The sequence below is a fragment of the Natrix helvetica genome, assembly GCF_964273705.1.
Source record: "Natrix helvetica genome assembly, chromosome: 9".
In the NCBI taxonomy this organism is placed as follows: Eukaryota; Metazoa; Chordata; class Lepidosauria; order Squamata; family Natricidae; genus Natrix; species Natrix helvetica.
In genome coordinates this window covers 24995679-25013762 of record NC_138560.1, presented here as the reverse complement: position 1 = coordinate 25013762, position 18084 = coordinate 24995679, and the positions used below count along the sequence as shown (strand labels likewise).

The window sequence follows — 18084 nt, the reverse complement described above, 5'->3', positions numbered from 1 at the left end:
ATACCAGAATCACTTCATTCCAATTGCCATTGCAACCAGCAGCCACTTAAAGCCTGATCTTGTATGCATTTTATCACCATTTGGCGATGATTCATCGAGCCTGAGAAACCACAAGCAAGCCCCGAGAGAGCCCTGGGTTACAGAGATTTGGCAGCAGTGTCCTCTGGTGTTCCAACAAAAGGGACATGGGCCAAGCAAAGCATTTCGATAGAGAAAAAAATTTCAGGAAAGGAATCTGCATAGGCCAGTGCATTCAAAAGAAGCCGGGTCTTAATCCAAGGACAAAGGTACAAACAGACTGACTCCCTGTTCCTCTCTTTGTGTGCGCGCCTGCAGGAAGCACTTCAATTTTTCATGCACAAAATTGTGAGGTCATTGCATGACCTCCTCAACAATCTGAACAGTACTTGAGCGTATCTGCTGCTCTCGTGGCAATTACTTCTACTTGAGCCGGCAGGAACCCTTGGAAATTATGCATCTGGTGCAGGGGTGACAACTGAATTAGTGGGCTCCATCTACAACTGAGATGATTCAGTCTTGCTTGCTTGGGAAATGTCAGGATAAATACCTAGCTGGATAGCCAAACCAGGCAAGGAGTAGTTTCACCGGAGCATTCCTTTCATCTCAAAATTGTCCCAATGACATGAAGTGTTACAGCCTATAAATCCATCCATGCCTGGGTTTCTAAGAGCCAAGCCCCAGTTCTTCGCTCTGTGACTGCCTTTTGAGCAATAGTTATCTGAGTCCAGGACCCTTCTTACCTCTTTGATAAAATTCATAAAGCGCCCACCAAATCGCCAGGCTTTGTGTCGATGGCACTGAAGCGAGTTGACCGTCATCTGAGGGGCCCGTTGGTAACACACAGAGACTATGTGGACGGCATCATACAACAGGGCAGCGTCTGTCTAAAATGAAGGCGGACAGTAATTTTGACCACATGCATCCACTCTGAAAGCAACCCTCCCCGCCCCCAAATGTCCTCTTGATTCTATAGCTAAGCCCACTGTGAGGAGCCACTGCTTCTACCCTAAAGGCCGGGCATTGGCTGACTTCCCATGCACCCAGGCTTCCAGGAATCATTCCTGAATCCAGGATAATATTAGGAGAAAAACTCCCTTCTGCTGCAGCCTCTTTGCTTCAGAGGTTTCCTTCTCCTAGGATTCTTCCCCCCCCCTCTGGAAGAAGGGGGCTGGAAGTCATTTTACCCATTCAGATGTAATGTGTAGTTCAGCCTGAAGATGCAAGACTCCCCTTCTGACAAAAGCAGAGGGTGCTAAAAATGTTTGGCACAGCCTGGCACAAGCCGATTGAGCTGCAAACCTTTTTCTGATTACACAGCAGCAGGAAAAGGGCCAGGAGTTCAAAGTGACCGTCGTACCATCATGACCCCTGCGATTAATCCAGGTTCAGGTTTGGGGGCCGTCTGCAACCTCTCCATGGACCACTTATCGATTATGGCAGAGACATGGGGATTCTCCACGTTCAAGATGCGGAAGCCGGTCAGGTTTACTCCAGAGTAGCGATATTGCTCAAGATCGAGTGCATACAGATCCTGTTGGGGGAAAAGAAAATCTTTCATCTCAGCCCTCTGCCTGCTCTTCCTTTGGCATGACTGAACGTAAAAACTGTTGTAAAGTAAGAGAAAAAGAAAGGTTGCTGAGAAATGTCACCCACGTTTCTGAAATTCAGCTTTTTTGGGAATTCGCAGATGCTTCGCCTGAGTAAACAACCCTAAAATTTAGGTGCAGAAATCAGTATTGGTTCCAATCGGGAAGCCTATCTCAGCCAAGAATCAGTTAATTATGATGATTAATTGAGCATAAGGAGAAAAGACAAAATGCTTGAAAGAAAAATCAATGAATGGGAAACTCCGATATTAAGCCTTATTGCTATCAGCACTTGCAGGAATCAAAAACTGTGTGAAATGCCAAAGTGTGTGGAATAGCAAGTCTTCTCTTGGGTGCCTGAGACACAGCAGGGAACTTCTAGCCTTGAAAATCATCCTCTCCACATATGCCTTCTTTATTTATTTTTAGTGCATGGCATATCACATGTGGACTTGTGATACATATTAACATTATGCCTAGATTAAAAATAACACAATAAAATATGAATGTTAAAAAGACCTATGTTCAGATAGCAATGTCTAGGCCAAGGGTGTCAAACACAAGGCCCGTGGGCCAAAACTGGCCCGCAATGTGGTCAGAACCGTCCGGTGGGACTGTCCTGGAAAATATAAGGAGCTGACCCGCGTTGCCTTGGCCCAGTCTACCCAATGCGAAGAGGAAACATGCCAGCAGCTTGGGGAGTGGGGTCACGTTGGCCATGCCTGCCCGGTCCCCCAAGGTCAACCATAGCCCTGATGCGGCCCACAATGAAACTGAGTTTGACACCCCTGGTCTAGGCCATATAAGTAATTAATAATTAATTAATTAATTAATTAATTAATAATTAAGGAGAAACTTTCTAGCAGTGAGGACAATTAACTAATGGAACAGCTTGCCTTCAGAAATCTTGGGTGCTCTATCACTGGAGCTTTTTAAGAGACTAGATAGCCTCTGATTTGAAATAGTATAGGTTCTCTTGCTTGAGCAGGGGGCTGGACTAGAAGGCCTCCAAGGTCCCTTCCAGTTCTATTCTATTTTCTAACCATTGAAGCGTAGCATCCTTTATATGAAAAAAATACCTAGTATACAGGTAATCCTCAACTTACAACCACAATTCAGCCCAATATTTATTTTACTAAGTGAGACAGCTGATAAGTGAATTTTGCCCTATCTTATGAACTTTCTTGCCGTGATTGTTAAATGAAACACTGCAGTTGTTATGCTTTCCCATATGGCTTTCCCATTGACTGCTTGTCAGAGAGTTGCAAAAGGTGATCACATGACCCTGGGACACTGCAACCGTCGTGAATATAAGCTAGTTCCCATGTGTCTACATTTTGATCATGTGACCATGGAGATGCTGCAATGATCTTGTGTGAAAAATCATAAGAAGTCACTTAAAACGGTCAATAAGCAAAAGGCTGTAAGTTGAGGGCTACCTGTATGCCCTCAAGTGACAGCCAATCACCATGTGGTCTCTGGTTTGACATGGGATCCCATATATGTGCCTATCAGCTGCGTCTTGGCCCACCCTGACCAGGGATAATGGGACAGCTTTTCAGCTAAATAACGAGAGATTATGAACAGCAAGGGAAGAATGTTAAAAGAACGAGGAGCACAAGTGATGTTTTTATCTATACTTCCAACAAAAGGCCAACATCCTATGAGGGAGCAAAGGATTTTAGAAATGAACCAGTAGCTCAAAAACCAGTGTCGACAACAGAACTTTGACTTCCTAGACCATGTCTGCATTACCTACATGTAGGGCTCCTGGCAAGGGATGGACTGTACCACACAAAAACTTGAAAGAATGTATTTAGAAAACAACTGGCTCTTCAAAAAGGCTTTAACTGAGAGGGGAAGGGGCCCCATCTTCATGACTTATGGAACCTAATTCCAAGCAGAAACCAGTAGATAACCAATCCCATAAGGAGGCAGAGAGTAAAGAGAAAGAAGAAATAAAAAAAGAAAAACATAAGGAAGTAGAGAGTGAAGAAAAGAATGGGAAACCCATTTACAAAATAAGAAATAAAAGAAACATACCCAAGACCCATAAAGGATTCAAATGAACACTCGAAGTTTAGGGAACAAACAGGGTAAACTTGAAGTATTCGTACATGAAGACAGATATGATGTAGTTGCCATTACTGAAGCTTGGTGGGATGAAACTCATGACTGAAATGTACTGATGGAAGAATACAAACTGTTCAAAAGAAACAGACCTAACAAAAGAGGAGCTAGAGTTGCATTATATATAAAAAAATCACTACATTTCTACAGAAATACACAAAACCAAGGATGAGAACCTCCTGGAATCCATATGAGTCAATATAAAAGGGGGAAAATGACATTGCTATGGGCATATGGCCATCCAACCAAGCCGAAGAATGAAGTGAACCGTTTGCTACTCAATTAACAAATGTATGTAGGAAATATGCCACAGTAGTAATAGGAGACTTTAATTACCCTGATATCAACTAGGAGACAAACTCTGCAGCAAGTGGGAGATCAAACAGATTCCTAATCAACTTTTCTGACAGCTTTGTCATTCAAAAGGTAGAGGAGGGAACTAGAGGAAAAAACTATACTGGACCTAATTGTTACTAATAGAGGAGAAGAAGAAGGAGTTGAAGTTTCTGGAACTTTGAGCAAGAGTGACCACATCATACTGGAATTCAATATAATTTAAACACCAGCAATAGAATATAATCCAACCAGTGTCTTAAACTTTAAAAGAACTGATTTTAACAAACTCAGAGAGAGCTTAAGCAAAATTTCCTGGATAAAAATCCTAAAGGTTTCCCCTTTAAGGGAACTCAAGAAGCATGGGAAACGCTGAAAAATATGCTCATAAAAGCCTAGTCCAACACAATATCACTGAAAAAGAAAAATGAGAAATCCAAGAAGGATCCAGCATGGTTGCACAAAGATTTATTTCATAATGTCAGGATCTCCATCTGGTGCCTTGCTGGCATCCTGCCATAAAAGGGGAAGGGAGGAGGAAGCATTTAGGGCAATCCACATCTGTGTACCTAATGGTGGAAAATGGGGAGGGAAGCTGACATGTTTGTACAGGTTAGGCCGAGCATCTTCAAGGCCCCTTGCCCTGGGTGTGAAATTCCAGCATCCTAAACAATCCAGAATTCCCTGCAACATTGTGGTGATCCTGGATTGGATGGCAATGGACTGAACTTTGGGGGAGAGATGAGTTTGCCTTTTTGTATCAGATTCCACCTCACCTTCCTGCAAATGACATCTTTAGTAAAAGTTCTTTTCACTTCAAACAATTGGAATAGAGCGGTTGCTTCCCTAACTGATTGTTTTGGGCAGGTCTGACAGATAAATTGAAAGACAAAAAGGACAAATACCAAAAATGGAAAAAGGGGCACATAACTAAGGCAGGATATCAGCAGATAAGTCAGAATCGGCAAAGATGAAGTCAGAAAAGCAAAGGCTCAGAATGAACAAAGATTTGCAACAAAAGTCAGATACCGTATTTTTAGGATTACAAGACGCACCTGACTATAAGACGCACTGAAATTTAGAAGAGGAAAAAAAGAACTTTGGCTTTGGCATGCCACATTTTCGGCCCTTTTCCAGCCTTTTTTTTTAACCATTTTTAAGGCTTTTTGGCCCGTTTTTGAGGCTTTTTTCAGGCCATTTTTGAGGCTTTTTTGGCCCATTTGTTATGATTTTGGGGCCATTTTAAAGGCTTTTTTGGGCATTTTGATGTTTTTTGCAGCCCATTTTAAAGGCTTTTTAAAGGCCATCCCCCCCCCCAAATGGGCCTTAAAAGCCTCAAAAACGGGCCAACAAAGCCTCAAAAAAGGGGCAAAAAAGCCTTTAAAACAGCCCAAAAAGGCCTGAAAAAGGGGCATTCAGAGGCCAAAAAATGGGTGGGTGGGGCTTCAGCAATATTCGATCTATAAGACACAAAGACATTTCACCCCCTTTTGGGAGACAAAAAGGTACATCTTATAGTCCGAAAAATATGGCAATTTAAAAAGTTTCTTTCAACATATAAATAAGAAGAAAAAAATCAAGGAAGCAACGAGTCCACTTAAGACAGAAGAAGCCAAGGAAGCAACAGGCAGCAGAGAGGAAGCAGCATATTAGGCGCTCAGCACAAGGGATCACTGCAAGTCCTGCCTTCGTTCACTTGCTCAAGTCCTGGAGCAGAACATTCACTCCCAAGCTGGGGAGCCTGAAATTCAGATTCCACAAGCTGAATCTAAAGGCCTTTGCCCACTCTCACCTACCCAGGCTACAAATATGCCCTGGCAACCTCTTTTTCTGCCCTGCCCTCATGAGGTTGCCTTTATCCTAGTCCCAGCTCATGTGCATGACTTGCTTTGAACCCTGAGGGAGATAGAAGGGTGTTTGCCCCTTATTCTGACACCACTAAAGACCAGCATCGCATTGATAGGGATCGGGAGAGAAGTTAATGACATGGAGAAACAGAGATGGAGCTATCTGCATGCTCATGCCATTCTTGCCAACTCAAGGATTGTGCCCTTATTTGCTGCAAAGAAATGCCCAAAAGGGGAGGACAGGAGAACAAGGATGAGGGCAACCAGGTGAGTAAAACTGATGACAGGGGAACTGCACCCAGTGGCAGAAGGTGAGAGGACACCCAGGTGAGCGCACGCATTGAGAGGGGGAATGGTCACCTGGGCGAATGCAATCAGCGAGAGGGATGACTGCAACTGGTGAGAAGGTGAGGGGGAACAACCAGTGAGCACAGCTGGCAAACAAATGACCAGAGGGGAAGAAAGGAAAACTCAGCAGATGGAGAAGGAAGACAGCAGAAGGTGAAAGGAACAGCAGGAGATGTTAAGAGTGCAAAGGGTGAGTGGCAGCAGCAGGTGTGCCAAGCGCAGAACACCAGAACTGGGTAGTTGGCACAACCAGTGGCAATACTGGTAGCAACACAAGACATTTACCGAAGGCAGTAATGAGATGCTTTCTGAAGGCCAGCAGCAACAGGTGCAATGAGGCATTCAGAGTGGAAGAGTAAAGAAAAAATGAAGTTAGGTAAACGTTAAAAAAAAAAGCAAAGGAAAGAAAAAAGGGAGAGAGGGAGAAAGAATGGCATTGGGAAGACAGTGGGACATGCAGCATGACAGCTGAGAATGGCAGAAGTTACAATGAGACACTAAGAAGCAAAGGAACGAGGAAAAGGACAATTTACTATTTTTCTATATGATAAAGGTAAAGGTTCCCCTCGCACATATGTGCTAGTCGTTCCCGACTCTACGGGGCAGTGCTCATCTCTGTTTCAAAGCCGAAGAGCCAGCGCTGTCCGAAGACGTCTCCATGGTCATGTGGCCGGTATGACTTAACGCCAAAGGCACATTGAACGCTGTTACCTTCCCACCAAAGGTGGTTCCTATTTTTCTACTTGCATTTTACATGCTTTCGAACTGCTAGGTTGATAGAAGCTTGGAGAAGTAACGGGAGCTCACTCCGTTATGCGGCGCTAGGGATTTGAACTGCCGAGCTGCTGACCTTTTCTGATCGACAAACTCAGCGTCTTAGCCACTGAGCCACCGCATCCCTAAGTATATAAGTAAATAAGTATGTTTTTTCTATACTTTTATGTTAATTGTGATTATTCTCATTCCAATAGAGACTGGACAACCATTTGTCAGAAGTGATCTAGGGCCATGATGGCAAACCTATGGCACGCGAGCCATTTGTTAGGGCACGTGAGGCGCTGCCCTGTCAGCTGGCCAGCGTGCATGCACTCTCTGGCCAGCTGACTTTGGCCTTCATTTGAGGCCATTTTTCACCCTCTGGAGGCTTGAAGCCTCCGGAGTGCGAAAAACCAGCCATACAGGCAAACTGGAACTTCAGGAAGTGACTTCTGGTTTGTCCGTAGATTCGTTTTTTGCCCTCCGGAGCCTTCAAGCACCTTCTAGGAGGCTTCCCTGAAGGCTCCGGAGGGCAAAAACTGGCCCTACGGAAAAGGTCCCTTTCAGCTCTATTATTCTATGTTCTCTCTATGTGTGTCTATTTCTTGCTTCATTTTTCTCTATGCCTTTTTTCTTTTTTCTTCTTCCCTCCGAGGAGTACAAAAGTATCATTACGACACTAGTCACAAGAGGGAGCTGAGGAGTATAAACTGTTTCACTTCAAGAATATTTGAATTCAGGACTAACTTTAACCTCAACAGGTTGGAATCCAACTTTAATTTACAAAAATATTACTTTAATTAAATTTTGAATGTTTTAAAAAATAGTTTTTTGAATTTTTATAAATAAAAAGTATTAAAACAAAAAAGGGTAAATTGTTCAATTTAAAATATACATATATATATATATATATATATATATATATATATATATATATATATATATATATATATATATATATATATATATATATATATATATATATATATATATATATATATATATATATATATACACCTTGTAAATCTTTAAAGTTTTTAAATGAAGAAGAAGCCCAAAGGCTAATAAATTGCACAAAATTAGGCAATATTAGAAATACTGCTAAGAAAAAAGAAGCTCTGTGTTTTGGAGCAATTGAGAATTTACACATTACAATATTTATAAGTTTGCAAATTTTCTGTAACTTTACAAAATACTGCTAAAAAAAATAAAACCTATTTTAAAAGAAAGAAGGGACCCTGCATTAGAATTACTGGGAGCATTTACAAGAAGAATAACGTAATCCATGTGGGGGAAAGTCTAATGCTGTTGTGATTTGCAAAAAAATATGTGTATATATATATATATATATATATATATATATATATATATATATATATATATATATATATATATATATATATATATATATATATATATATATATATATATATATATATATATATATATATATATATATATATATATATATATATATATATATATATATATATATATATATATATATATATATATATATATATATATATATATATATATATATATATATATATATATATATATATATATATTGCAAATATTCATACCCATAGAAGACCCTAATTATATTTGTACCAAATATAAACTACTTGAATTACTTGAGGAAAAAGTTGGAGTCTAGAGGAAACAGTTAAGGATCTATAGACAAGTCGAGACACTCTTGAAGGAGCCAACAGTTTTGCTAACAGATGTGCTCTCAGAGCCACTGAACCATACCTTTCAAAGATCCTGGAGCAAGAAAACCTTTATAAGAATAAAACTTTATAAAACCCTGGTAAGACTACACCTGGAATACTGCAACCAATTTTGGTCACCACACTATAAAAAAGATGTTAAGACCTTGGAAAAAGTTCAGAGAAGAGCAATTAAGACGATTAAAGGCCTGGAGTCCAAAACATATGAATGGAGGCAGGTTTGGGGTTTGGCTGGTCTAAAGAAAAGAAGAATTAGGAATAACATTATAGCAGTATTCCAGTATTTGAGGGGCTGCCATAAAGAAACAATGGTTGGAAACTAATCAAAGAGACAAGCAACATGGAATTAATCAGAAACTTCCTAACTTTGAGGACAATTAACCGGTGGAACAGCTTGCCTTCAGAAATCGTGGGTGCTCTTGCGCAACATTGGAAAAAAGATTTTTTGCCGACAATTGATCAATGGATTCAGAAGGTGGCGGGGTTCGCTGAAATGGCAAAAATTTCAGCTTTCTTAAAAGCTCAGAAACAGGAGGATTATACACAGGAATGGGTAAAATGGATTGATTATATACAGAATAAATACCAGACTAGGAGTTATTATGTAGCCTTTAGGTAAGAATGTTTAGACTGATAGATGATTCGAGTAAATAATACATGGGCTGCTTGGAATTGTTAGAGTGGTATACAGCGGAAGTCAGGGGGGTGGGTTTGTGTGGGAGGTGGGGGAGGGTTAGGGTGGAGGGTGGGGCAATATATATGTATGAATAAATTAGAAGATGGGACTAATGAAACATTGTTAGGCTAGGAGAAATTTATATTAAGAGTTATAGATGTTAAATTAGCTTAGAAAATGATCAATGTGTTATTATTAATTTAAGAGTAATTTATATAGTTTTTGTTGGGAGGAGAGGGGTTATGAGTAATCTATTTTAAGATGGGGGGAGAGGAGGGGGTAAAGTGTTTGGTATAATATTTGAATGTGAATTTTTGCGGGGGGGTTGGGGGGTATAGCATTTGTATGAGATTTATATTGTGTGGAGGGGGGGTGAAAAGGGGGAAAATTTGTTTGTACAAAACTCTTTTAATAAAAAAAAAAAAGAAATCGTGAGTGCTCCATCACTGGAGGTTTTTAAGAAGAAGCCACTTATCTGAAATAATATAGGTTTTCCTGCTTGAGCAGGGGGCTGGGCTAGAAGACCTCCAAGATCCTTCCAGCTTTCTTTTCTTTTCAACAGGGTTTTGTCAAAATATTAATAATAAGATAAACAATTGTCAGACCAACCTCATTGCATTCCTTGGCAATGATTGGACTTCAGTAAGGCATTTGACAAAGTACACCACAAGTGGCTTCTTGGTAAGATAGAACCATGTGGGGGAGACAGTATCACCACTAGATGGATTTGCAATTGACTGATCAATGGCACTCAACATATAGTCCTCAAAAATTAATCTACATGGAGGGAAGCATACAGTGGGATACCTCAAGGTTGTCTCTTAGGTCCAATACTCTTCAACATCTTCATAAAAGATTCAGATGGGAGGATAGAAGGGGAACTCATCAAATTTACAGACAACATCAAACTGGGGTGAATAGCCAATGTTTTAGAAGATAGACTCAAGATACAGAAGGACCTTGATAGACCTGAGCATTGAGCCCTATTCAACTGGATGCAGTTGAGTGGTGAAAAAAATCAACATCCTGCACATAACCAAGAAAAACCAAAGGTACAGGTATAGAACAGGTGATACCTAGCTCACTAGTAGTTACTCTGAGAGGAATCTAGGTGACCATCACATAAATATGAGCCAGCAGTGTGTTGCAGCTGCCAAAAAAGCCAACACAGTTCTAGGCTACAACCACAGGGGAATAAATTCAAGATCAGGTGTTAGTGTTAGTACCACTTCACACTGCTCTGGTGAGACCACCCTTATAATACTCTGCCCACTTCTAATCACCATGATACAAAAAGATGTTGAGACTCTAGAAAGAGTGCAGAGAAGAGCATCAAAGATGATTAGGAAACTAGAGGCTAAGTCATATACTGGTATATCTACTTTTAAAAAAACAGAAGGACGAGGGGCAACAGTTTTTCTCTTTTGAAAGGCTATCACAGAGAAGAGAGGTCAATCTATTATCCAAAGTACTTGCGGGCAGAACAATAAGTGACAGAATGGAAACTTTCAAACAGAGATGGAATTTAGACAAGGAGAAGTTTCCTGACAATTAGAATCATAGTAATGGATTTCCCCCAGAAATTGTGGATGCTCCCTCAATGGAGATTTTCAAGGAGGGATGGACTACCTTTTATCCAGAATGGTCTAGGCCCTAGGGTCTCCTGCTCTAGCTGGTGGTTGGACTAAAAGACCTCCACAGTCCCTTCCAACCCTGTTAGTCAAAGTACTAAGTGGCTGTTACTCTGCCTGAGGAAGAGAAAAGACAACTGGGCCCAAAGGGAAGAAAGAAGAAACTCTCCCAAGTGTGTTTTTCTTCAGTCCAGTCACCTGGTTAATAAGTTGTATGAATACAACAAGAGGTGGACAACTGATGAGGGAGGAAAATGGGCAAAGTAAGGCCTGAAATTCACTGTCAAAGGGGATTTTGGGTCTGCTCACCGAGTCTTTTGCACAACAGGCATCCCAAGCCAGCTGTGACATAACAAGAGCTGGTTTTGTGTTATTTGTAAAAGGCTGTGCTGTATAAACTCATATTTTACATGCTCCAAGTACCATATTTTATAGGTGTTTTTAATTTTCTGTAAACCTCGCAAGACCTGCTTGTGTTGTGTCATCAGGCACCGAGGTCTCAAGGGACTGGTGAGTTAATGAGATGGCTCCATTTTCTATAAGATCTAATGCTCTACCCTTGCCTTTTAACCATATATTATTGTTTTAATTGGTTTTTATATTGCCATTTTTTATTGCAAACCATTCAGAATCATGGCCTGTGAGATAGGCGGAAATATAAATATGATAAACAAATATAAAATCAAAAACTTGATTACCATCAGTAATTAAGGTAATTAATAATTACAAGCTATCGTTTTCAGACAGGGAAACCTTCATCACGTGAGAGCCACAAGGGGATTTGGATGGTGGTGGTGAAGATTCACTGTGAGGCTCATTATGTGCATCTCGCTTTTGTTATCATTTAAAAAATCTTTTTATTACATTCTTTATTTACGCATAATAATATTCCCATCACTTTTCTCACTTTATGAGCTATGATTTAAAACCTTAACCCCGTGAAATACGTTGGTTGATTAAAAGGCATGCACCAAAAGTTCATGTCGCATTTTATGACCCTATTTATCCTGCCCTTTCCTTCCTCAGCCCACCAAAAGTTGCTGCTCTCTTCGATGCCGGGTTCAAGTCTTGCAGGCCCGAAGACCGCCTGTTCCTCTCCTCCTGAGAGTTCCCAAAGGGTTGCCCTGGATTTCCTCCTGTGCAACACTGCCAGGGTTGAGTGTTACCAGGGGGAGGGGTTGGTCACATATTGATATGTATGATTTCGCACGCTTTTGCCTCAGATCTTGCTTTGCTTAGCTGCTATCTTTTCATAACCAGTAAAAGGACTCTTAATTCTGCAAAATGGAGTTAAGTGGTTTCTTTCTTGGTTGCTGAGGGAGGCCGGCTTGACATTAAGCAAGATCTCACTTTCGCACTCATCCCGGAGCTAACACCTTCTGAGGGGAGTGTAAATAAAACCAAAACCTTCAAAGGAATGTCTTACCCAGGCAGCGACCAGGAGGACGACATGGGGGCGGCTGCATCCTCGTGTCCCTTGGAGACGGAGTGGATGGCGGATCTGAATTTGGAGGAACGATCCGTTTGCCCCAGGTGATCGTTGGGAGTGGGACAGAAGTATGACCCTGAGGAAATTCCGGCTGGAATTACCACAAGGTGACATCGGTGGCCGGCAGCTGCTTGGCAGGACGCCGACGAGAACCTTATGATGTTCCAGGCTATGAAACTTGGGAGAGGCGACGTTTACGCGAGAGCGGTCCTGAAAGAGAAGCTGATCTCCCAGACCTACAAGAGAGAACTGCAGAAGCCCTGTTCCATCCAAGGGGGGGCCCTGGGGGCAGACAGTGGAGCTGATCAGGATGGGGAAGCCCTGGCAGCAGCAGCTGGGAGAGCCCTTCCAAGAGGAGGAGCCCCCCCCCCCCACAGACGCCGATGGCAAAAGTTCCTCCGCTTAGTGTGAAATTTGGAGGTGACCCAAAGGAACTAGGATTTTTCCTGGTCCAATTCTGGAATTTCATGCAACAGTTCGGAGAGGATCTCACCACAGAAGAAGCCAAGGTAAGAGTTATTACCATGGCGCTGGAGAACAAGGCAGCGGCATGAATGGTTGCCCTGCATAACGAGGACTCCCCCCTGCTGAGAGACTATAATAGGTTTATGGCTACCCTGAGGAAACGCTCACGGAGCAGAAGGCCAGAACCAGAATGAAAACCCTTACCCAGGGGAAGAACCTAGTGGCAGATTACATACAAGAGTTTCATGAATTGTCCATTTGTATGTGGAATTGGTGGAAGAAGCTTTAATGGACAGTTTTATGGCTGGCTTAAGCAAAGATATATACCAAAACTGTTTAAACAGAGGGGGGGGGGCATAACTTACAACACTGGTACGAATTGGCAGCAGACATGGAGATTGATCTAGCCAGAAACAAGTACCGCGAAGACTGTGAGAAAGAGAAAGCTACCCTTCCCAACCCCCTCCTTTCCTCTGAAAGGAGGAAAAAGTTGGTCTACAAGCAATCCCCGGTCTACCACCTGCTTCCGTTGCGGAAAGGAGGGGCACCGGGCAGCAAATTGCCACTCCAAGATTGGCTCAAAGCCCTCTGCTGGGGGAGAGAGGAAGCCAGAACAACAAGCCTGGGAAGAGAAGGGACACCGCCGTGAAAGGGGTGGAACCTGTTGTGCAATTCCCTCCCATCCCAAGAGAAGAAGAACCGTCCTCCTTATCGGGGGAAAGTGAAACCGAATCCAATGATTACTGTCTGGTAAGTTCCCGATCGGGCTCCTTGACCATCCCAGTAGAACTTAAAGTGCCCTCTACTGGCGCCCAATGTTGGCCCTTTTAGATTCGGGATGCACACGTTGCATTGTTAGTGGTGGAAAAAATGGGCTTGAAACTGAGAACTTTGAAAGTCCCCATTGCTTTTTGCCAGCTAGATGGGTCTATAGCTGGGGGGGCTCCTGCCCATTTTGTGACTGAACCTATAGACATGTGGATGGGAGATCACCAGGAAACATTAAGTTTCATTGTGGCACTGGGGATGGACCGGCCTCTCATACTAGGCTTACCCTGGTTACGTCAATGAAACCCACACATCAACTGGAAGAAAGGGTGGTTGCGTATCCAATTTGCTAAACCCCCTGAGGGAGAAGGGAGGGTTTCCAATATTACCAACGCTGAACCTAACCTAGCGGCCGCGGTGCAGGAAAAAATTGTGGGGGAGGAGAAAATCCCAAAGGAATATTGGGACCTAAAGGACGTTTTCAGTGAAAAATCATCTGATAAATTACTCCCTCACTGCGTGACGGATTGCAGCATTGAGATCCTCCCAGGAGTAAAACTTCCAAAACTCCAGATTTACTCAATGACCCCACGCGAAATGGAGGAATTACAGAAGTTTATTAACAAAAAATTGAAAAGAGGGTTTATTGAACCTGCTAGGCCATGTGTGGCCGCCCCTATGTTGTTTAGAGAAAAGAAAGATGGCTCCTTTCGTCTCTGTGTTAACTACAAAAATCTTAATGGTATGTGCGTGGAAAATGTATACCCCCTCCCTCTGATGAAGGATATGTTGGCCCAATTGGGTAAAGGGAAGATCTTTATGAAATTGGATCTAAGAGAGGCCTACTACAGAGTCAGAATCAAAGAGGGAGATGAATGGAAAACTGCTTTCAACTGCCCACTCGGGTGTTTTCAATTCAGAGTACTCCCATTTGGCCTACAGGGGGTGCCAGCTGTTTTCATGCAATTAATAAATGAAGGTTTACATGAATACCTGTACAAGGGCATGATGGTCTACCTTGACGACATCCTTATCTACAGGGAAACACATGATGAACACGTGACGTTAGTACAATCAGTACTCAAGAAACTCTGGGCTTTATGCCAAATTGTCTAAATGTGAATTTCATCAAGAGAAAATTTATTACTTGGGCTACTGCATCTCCCACAATGGCATTGAGATGGACCCAGCGAAAGTCCAGGCTGTAACTGAATGGGCACCTCCTCGCACCCGCAAACAATTACAAAGTTTTTTGGGATTTGCAAATTTTTATCATCAATTTATCCCCTCATTCGCCAGCATTGCTCTGCCCATTACAAATCTCCTAAAGTCAAAAGGGGGGGCCAAGCCTAGACCGGGTAAGCCTTTGAATTGGACTATGGAGTGTCAAGCCACTTTCGAGAAATTAAAGCAACTCTTTGCAGGTGAACCCGTTTTGAAACACCCAGATATGGAGGTACCATTTATCGCTCAAGCTGATGCCAGTGATGTGGCGATGGGGGCAGTATTACTTCAAATGAACGCTGATGGAAAATTGCAGCCATGCGCTTACACCTCTCGCAAACTGACAGAAACAGAGAGACGATGGGCTATATGAGAAAAGGAAGCTTTTGGGGTCAGATGGGCTTTGATGACCTGGCGACATTTCCTAGAAGGGGCCAAACACCCTTTTGAAGTATGGACTGATCATAAAAAATTGGAAGCATTGAAGACCCCACGTAAGCTATCTCCTAAACAGGTGCATTGGGTGCAACATTTCAACCATTTCAACTTTACCCTCAAGTACATTCCGGGGGGGGGGGGGAAGAACTTCATGGCTGATGCTTTGTCTAGGCTTCCCCAATACAACAGTTTTAAGCTGAGCGTAGTTCACCCATTAATCTCAGCAAAAACTCTAGCTGCCCCCGGTGATTACTAGAAGCCAAGGCATTTCGAATTTAGGGGTCACGACGGACCTCATGTGCAAACTCAAAGAGGGCCTTGAGTCCGATGACTGGTTCAAGGAACATTCAAATGAATGCACTATGAAGGATGGACTGGCTTGGGTAGGAGCTAAATTATATGTTCCTGCTGACCTGAAAACTATTGTTCTTCAACAGGCCCACAATTCGAGAATGGCAGGCCATTTTGTATTTGTAAAGACTTTACATCTGGTTAAGAGACAATTTTGGCGGCCTTCATTGAAAAAAGACATTGCGTCCTACATAGCCAGTTGTCCTGTTTGTGCTGCTGCAAAGCGTCCACCGGGAAAACCCCAGGGCCTTCTCCAAGGTGTGGCCCACCTTGAGGCTCCATGGAAGGAGATATTGATGGACTTCATCATCGAATTGCCAGAGAGTCTAGGAAATACTGTGATTTGGGTAATTATTGACCTGTTTTCCAAACAAGTTCATTTTGTACCCTGTTCCAAAATCCCATCAGCTAAGTCGTTAGCCAAGTTGTTAATTTCACATGTATACCGGTTACATGGAGTACCTGAACGCATAATTTCAGATAGGGGGGTCCGGTTCTCCTCCCACTTCTGGAAGGAGTTTCTGAAGCTAATTGGCTCCGCCCAGGGGCTAAGCTCCACCCACCATCCTCAGACTAACGGGGCTTGTGAACAGCCTAATTCTGTTTTGGAACAGTACCTCTGGTGTTTCATCAATTATCAACAAGATAACTGGGCTGAACTGTTACCACATGCTGAGGTGGCATACAACAACTCTGTTCACAGCAGTACCGGCTTCACCCCTTTTAGAGTTGTGTTTGGACAAGACTTTGTACCAGTTCCTGAGTTGCCTCGAGAAAAACCGCAAATTTTGTCCCTCTCCAAGTGGAGTGACCAGTTTCGTCAAATTTGGTCCATGACCTGCAAGGCCTTGGAAGTCTTTTCCTGAAGCCTCTGGGGGGCAGGCGAGAGTGTTTTCGCCCTCCCCAGGCTCCTATAAAGCCTCTGGAGCCTGGGGAGGGCGAAAAAAGCATGCAAAAAATGGGGGGAGTGCCTGTCATGTGCGCATGCATGCTGGGGGGGGGGAATCAAACCATTCAAGCAATGAGATGTATAGAAATAAAAAACTTTATAAACGAAAAAAAGAAAGAAATCCAAACTGGATTGTTGTATCCACAACAATACAATTGAAATGGTTAAATTGAAATCCTCAAGCAATATGGTGGCCTTGGGATGAAAGACTAATGGAAAAAATACTCCACACAAGGACCCTCCTTTTAACTGGTAGACTTTTATAATAAAAGTTTATAAAATTTAGCCCTTTACTCAGCAAGCAGAAGAGAGGAGAGATGCCTTGATATCCCCTTTAAGTGTGTGTGGCGAAGGGAATGCTTAAAGAGATTTTCTCCCCTTTATCTTGCTTCTGATATTGCTGATATGGTGTATAGTTAGATAATAATTGCTTCAGGAAGGTTGTGGGTTGGTGGTTTTAACTCAAGTATTCTATTTTCATTTATTATTGGTATCATAGATTTGCTATTTTTTTCTCCTCCATGCAGAATTGCACGATTGTGAAAAAATAAAATAAATCCGAAAGTAAGATTTCCCAAGTTAAGATGCCTTAGGTGCAATCCAAGCTTGACTTTGGCTTTGACTCGGGAAGCTGCAATGTTGTGCCCCAAATGCTACAGAAACAAGTAATTATACATGCATACAATAATCTGGGAGACACGTTTGTTCTTAAACCATCATTATGCACATCAAATTTTATTTAAAAAGAATCAATAGAAGTTAAATGCTTCATTAGGTGGTTAAACCCCAGTATTTTCAGTGCAATTAGAGTTCAGATATAAACTCACCCTGCCTGCCTGCCTGCCTGCCTGCCTGCCTGCCTCCCTTCCTGCTGTTCTGTGTAGATAGGAGGGTCTCTGCAAAGCCTGGTGAAGGGCCCAGCAGGCTTCTACTTTCCCTGGATACACAAGCCTGATCCCTGCCTGATGCATTCTGGGCTGACCTTCCTGCTGCTTTTCATGTGGAGAAGGTGTGTTTGGCTTGGCTAAAAGGTCAGCAACAGGACTGACCTGGAGAGAGGATTCCAAAGATAATGATCCACAAATGTCACCTGTTCCAGTACAGGCATCTATGGAGTAACTGAGGGCATCCTGACATGGAAATGCAATCTCTGCCACTGTTAAACTGACATCAGAACACCACAAGTACCAAAGGGCAGGGCTTGCATTGCAACAGCCCGTGGGCTTCACTATGCCCCAGGGATGGCACCTAGAATAAAAGAATAAGAATTGCTCTTCTGCTGGGCTCAATAAATCATCCAGAATTAGTCCATCAAGATGGATTCAGCCATCTTGCCCAG

General features: G+C 42.5%; 1 protein-coding gene across 2 annotated transcripts in view; it reads right to left on the bottom strand.

Moving 5' to 3' along the window:
• The window catches only part of GRIK3 (glutamate ionotropic receptor kainate type subunit 3), a 301429-nt gene that overhangs the window by 86978 nt on the left and 196367 nt on the right, over nucleotides 1-18084 (bottom strand). For both annotated transcript variants that reach the window (XM_081961775.1, XM_081961776.1), the window contains exons 6-7: nucleotides 1379-1552; nucleotides 762-905 (exon numbers count right to left, since the gene is read on the bottom strand). In XM_081961775.1, the coding sequence (XP_081817901.1) occupies nucleotides 762-905; nucleotides 1379-1552 (318 nt within the window). The remainder of the gene's footprint in view (nucleotides 1-761; nucleotides 906-1378; nucleotides 1553-18084) is intronic.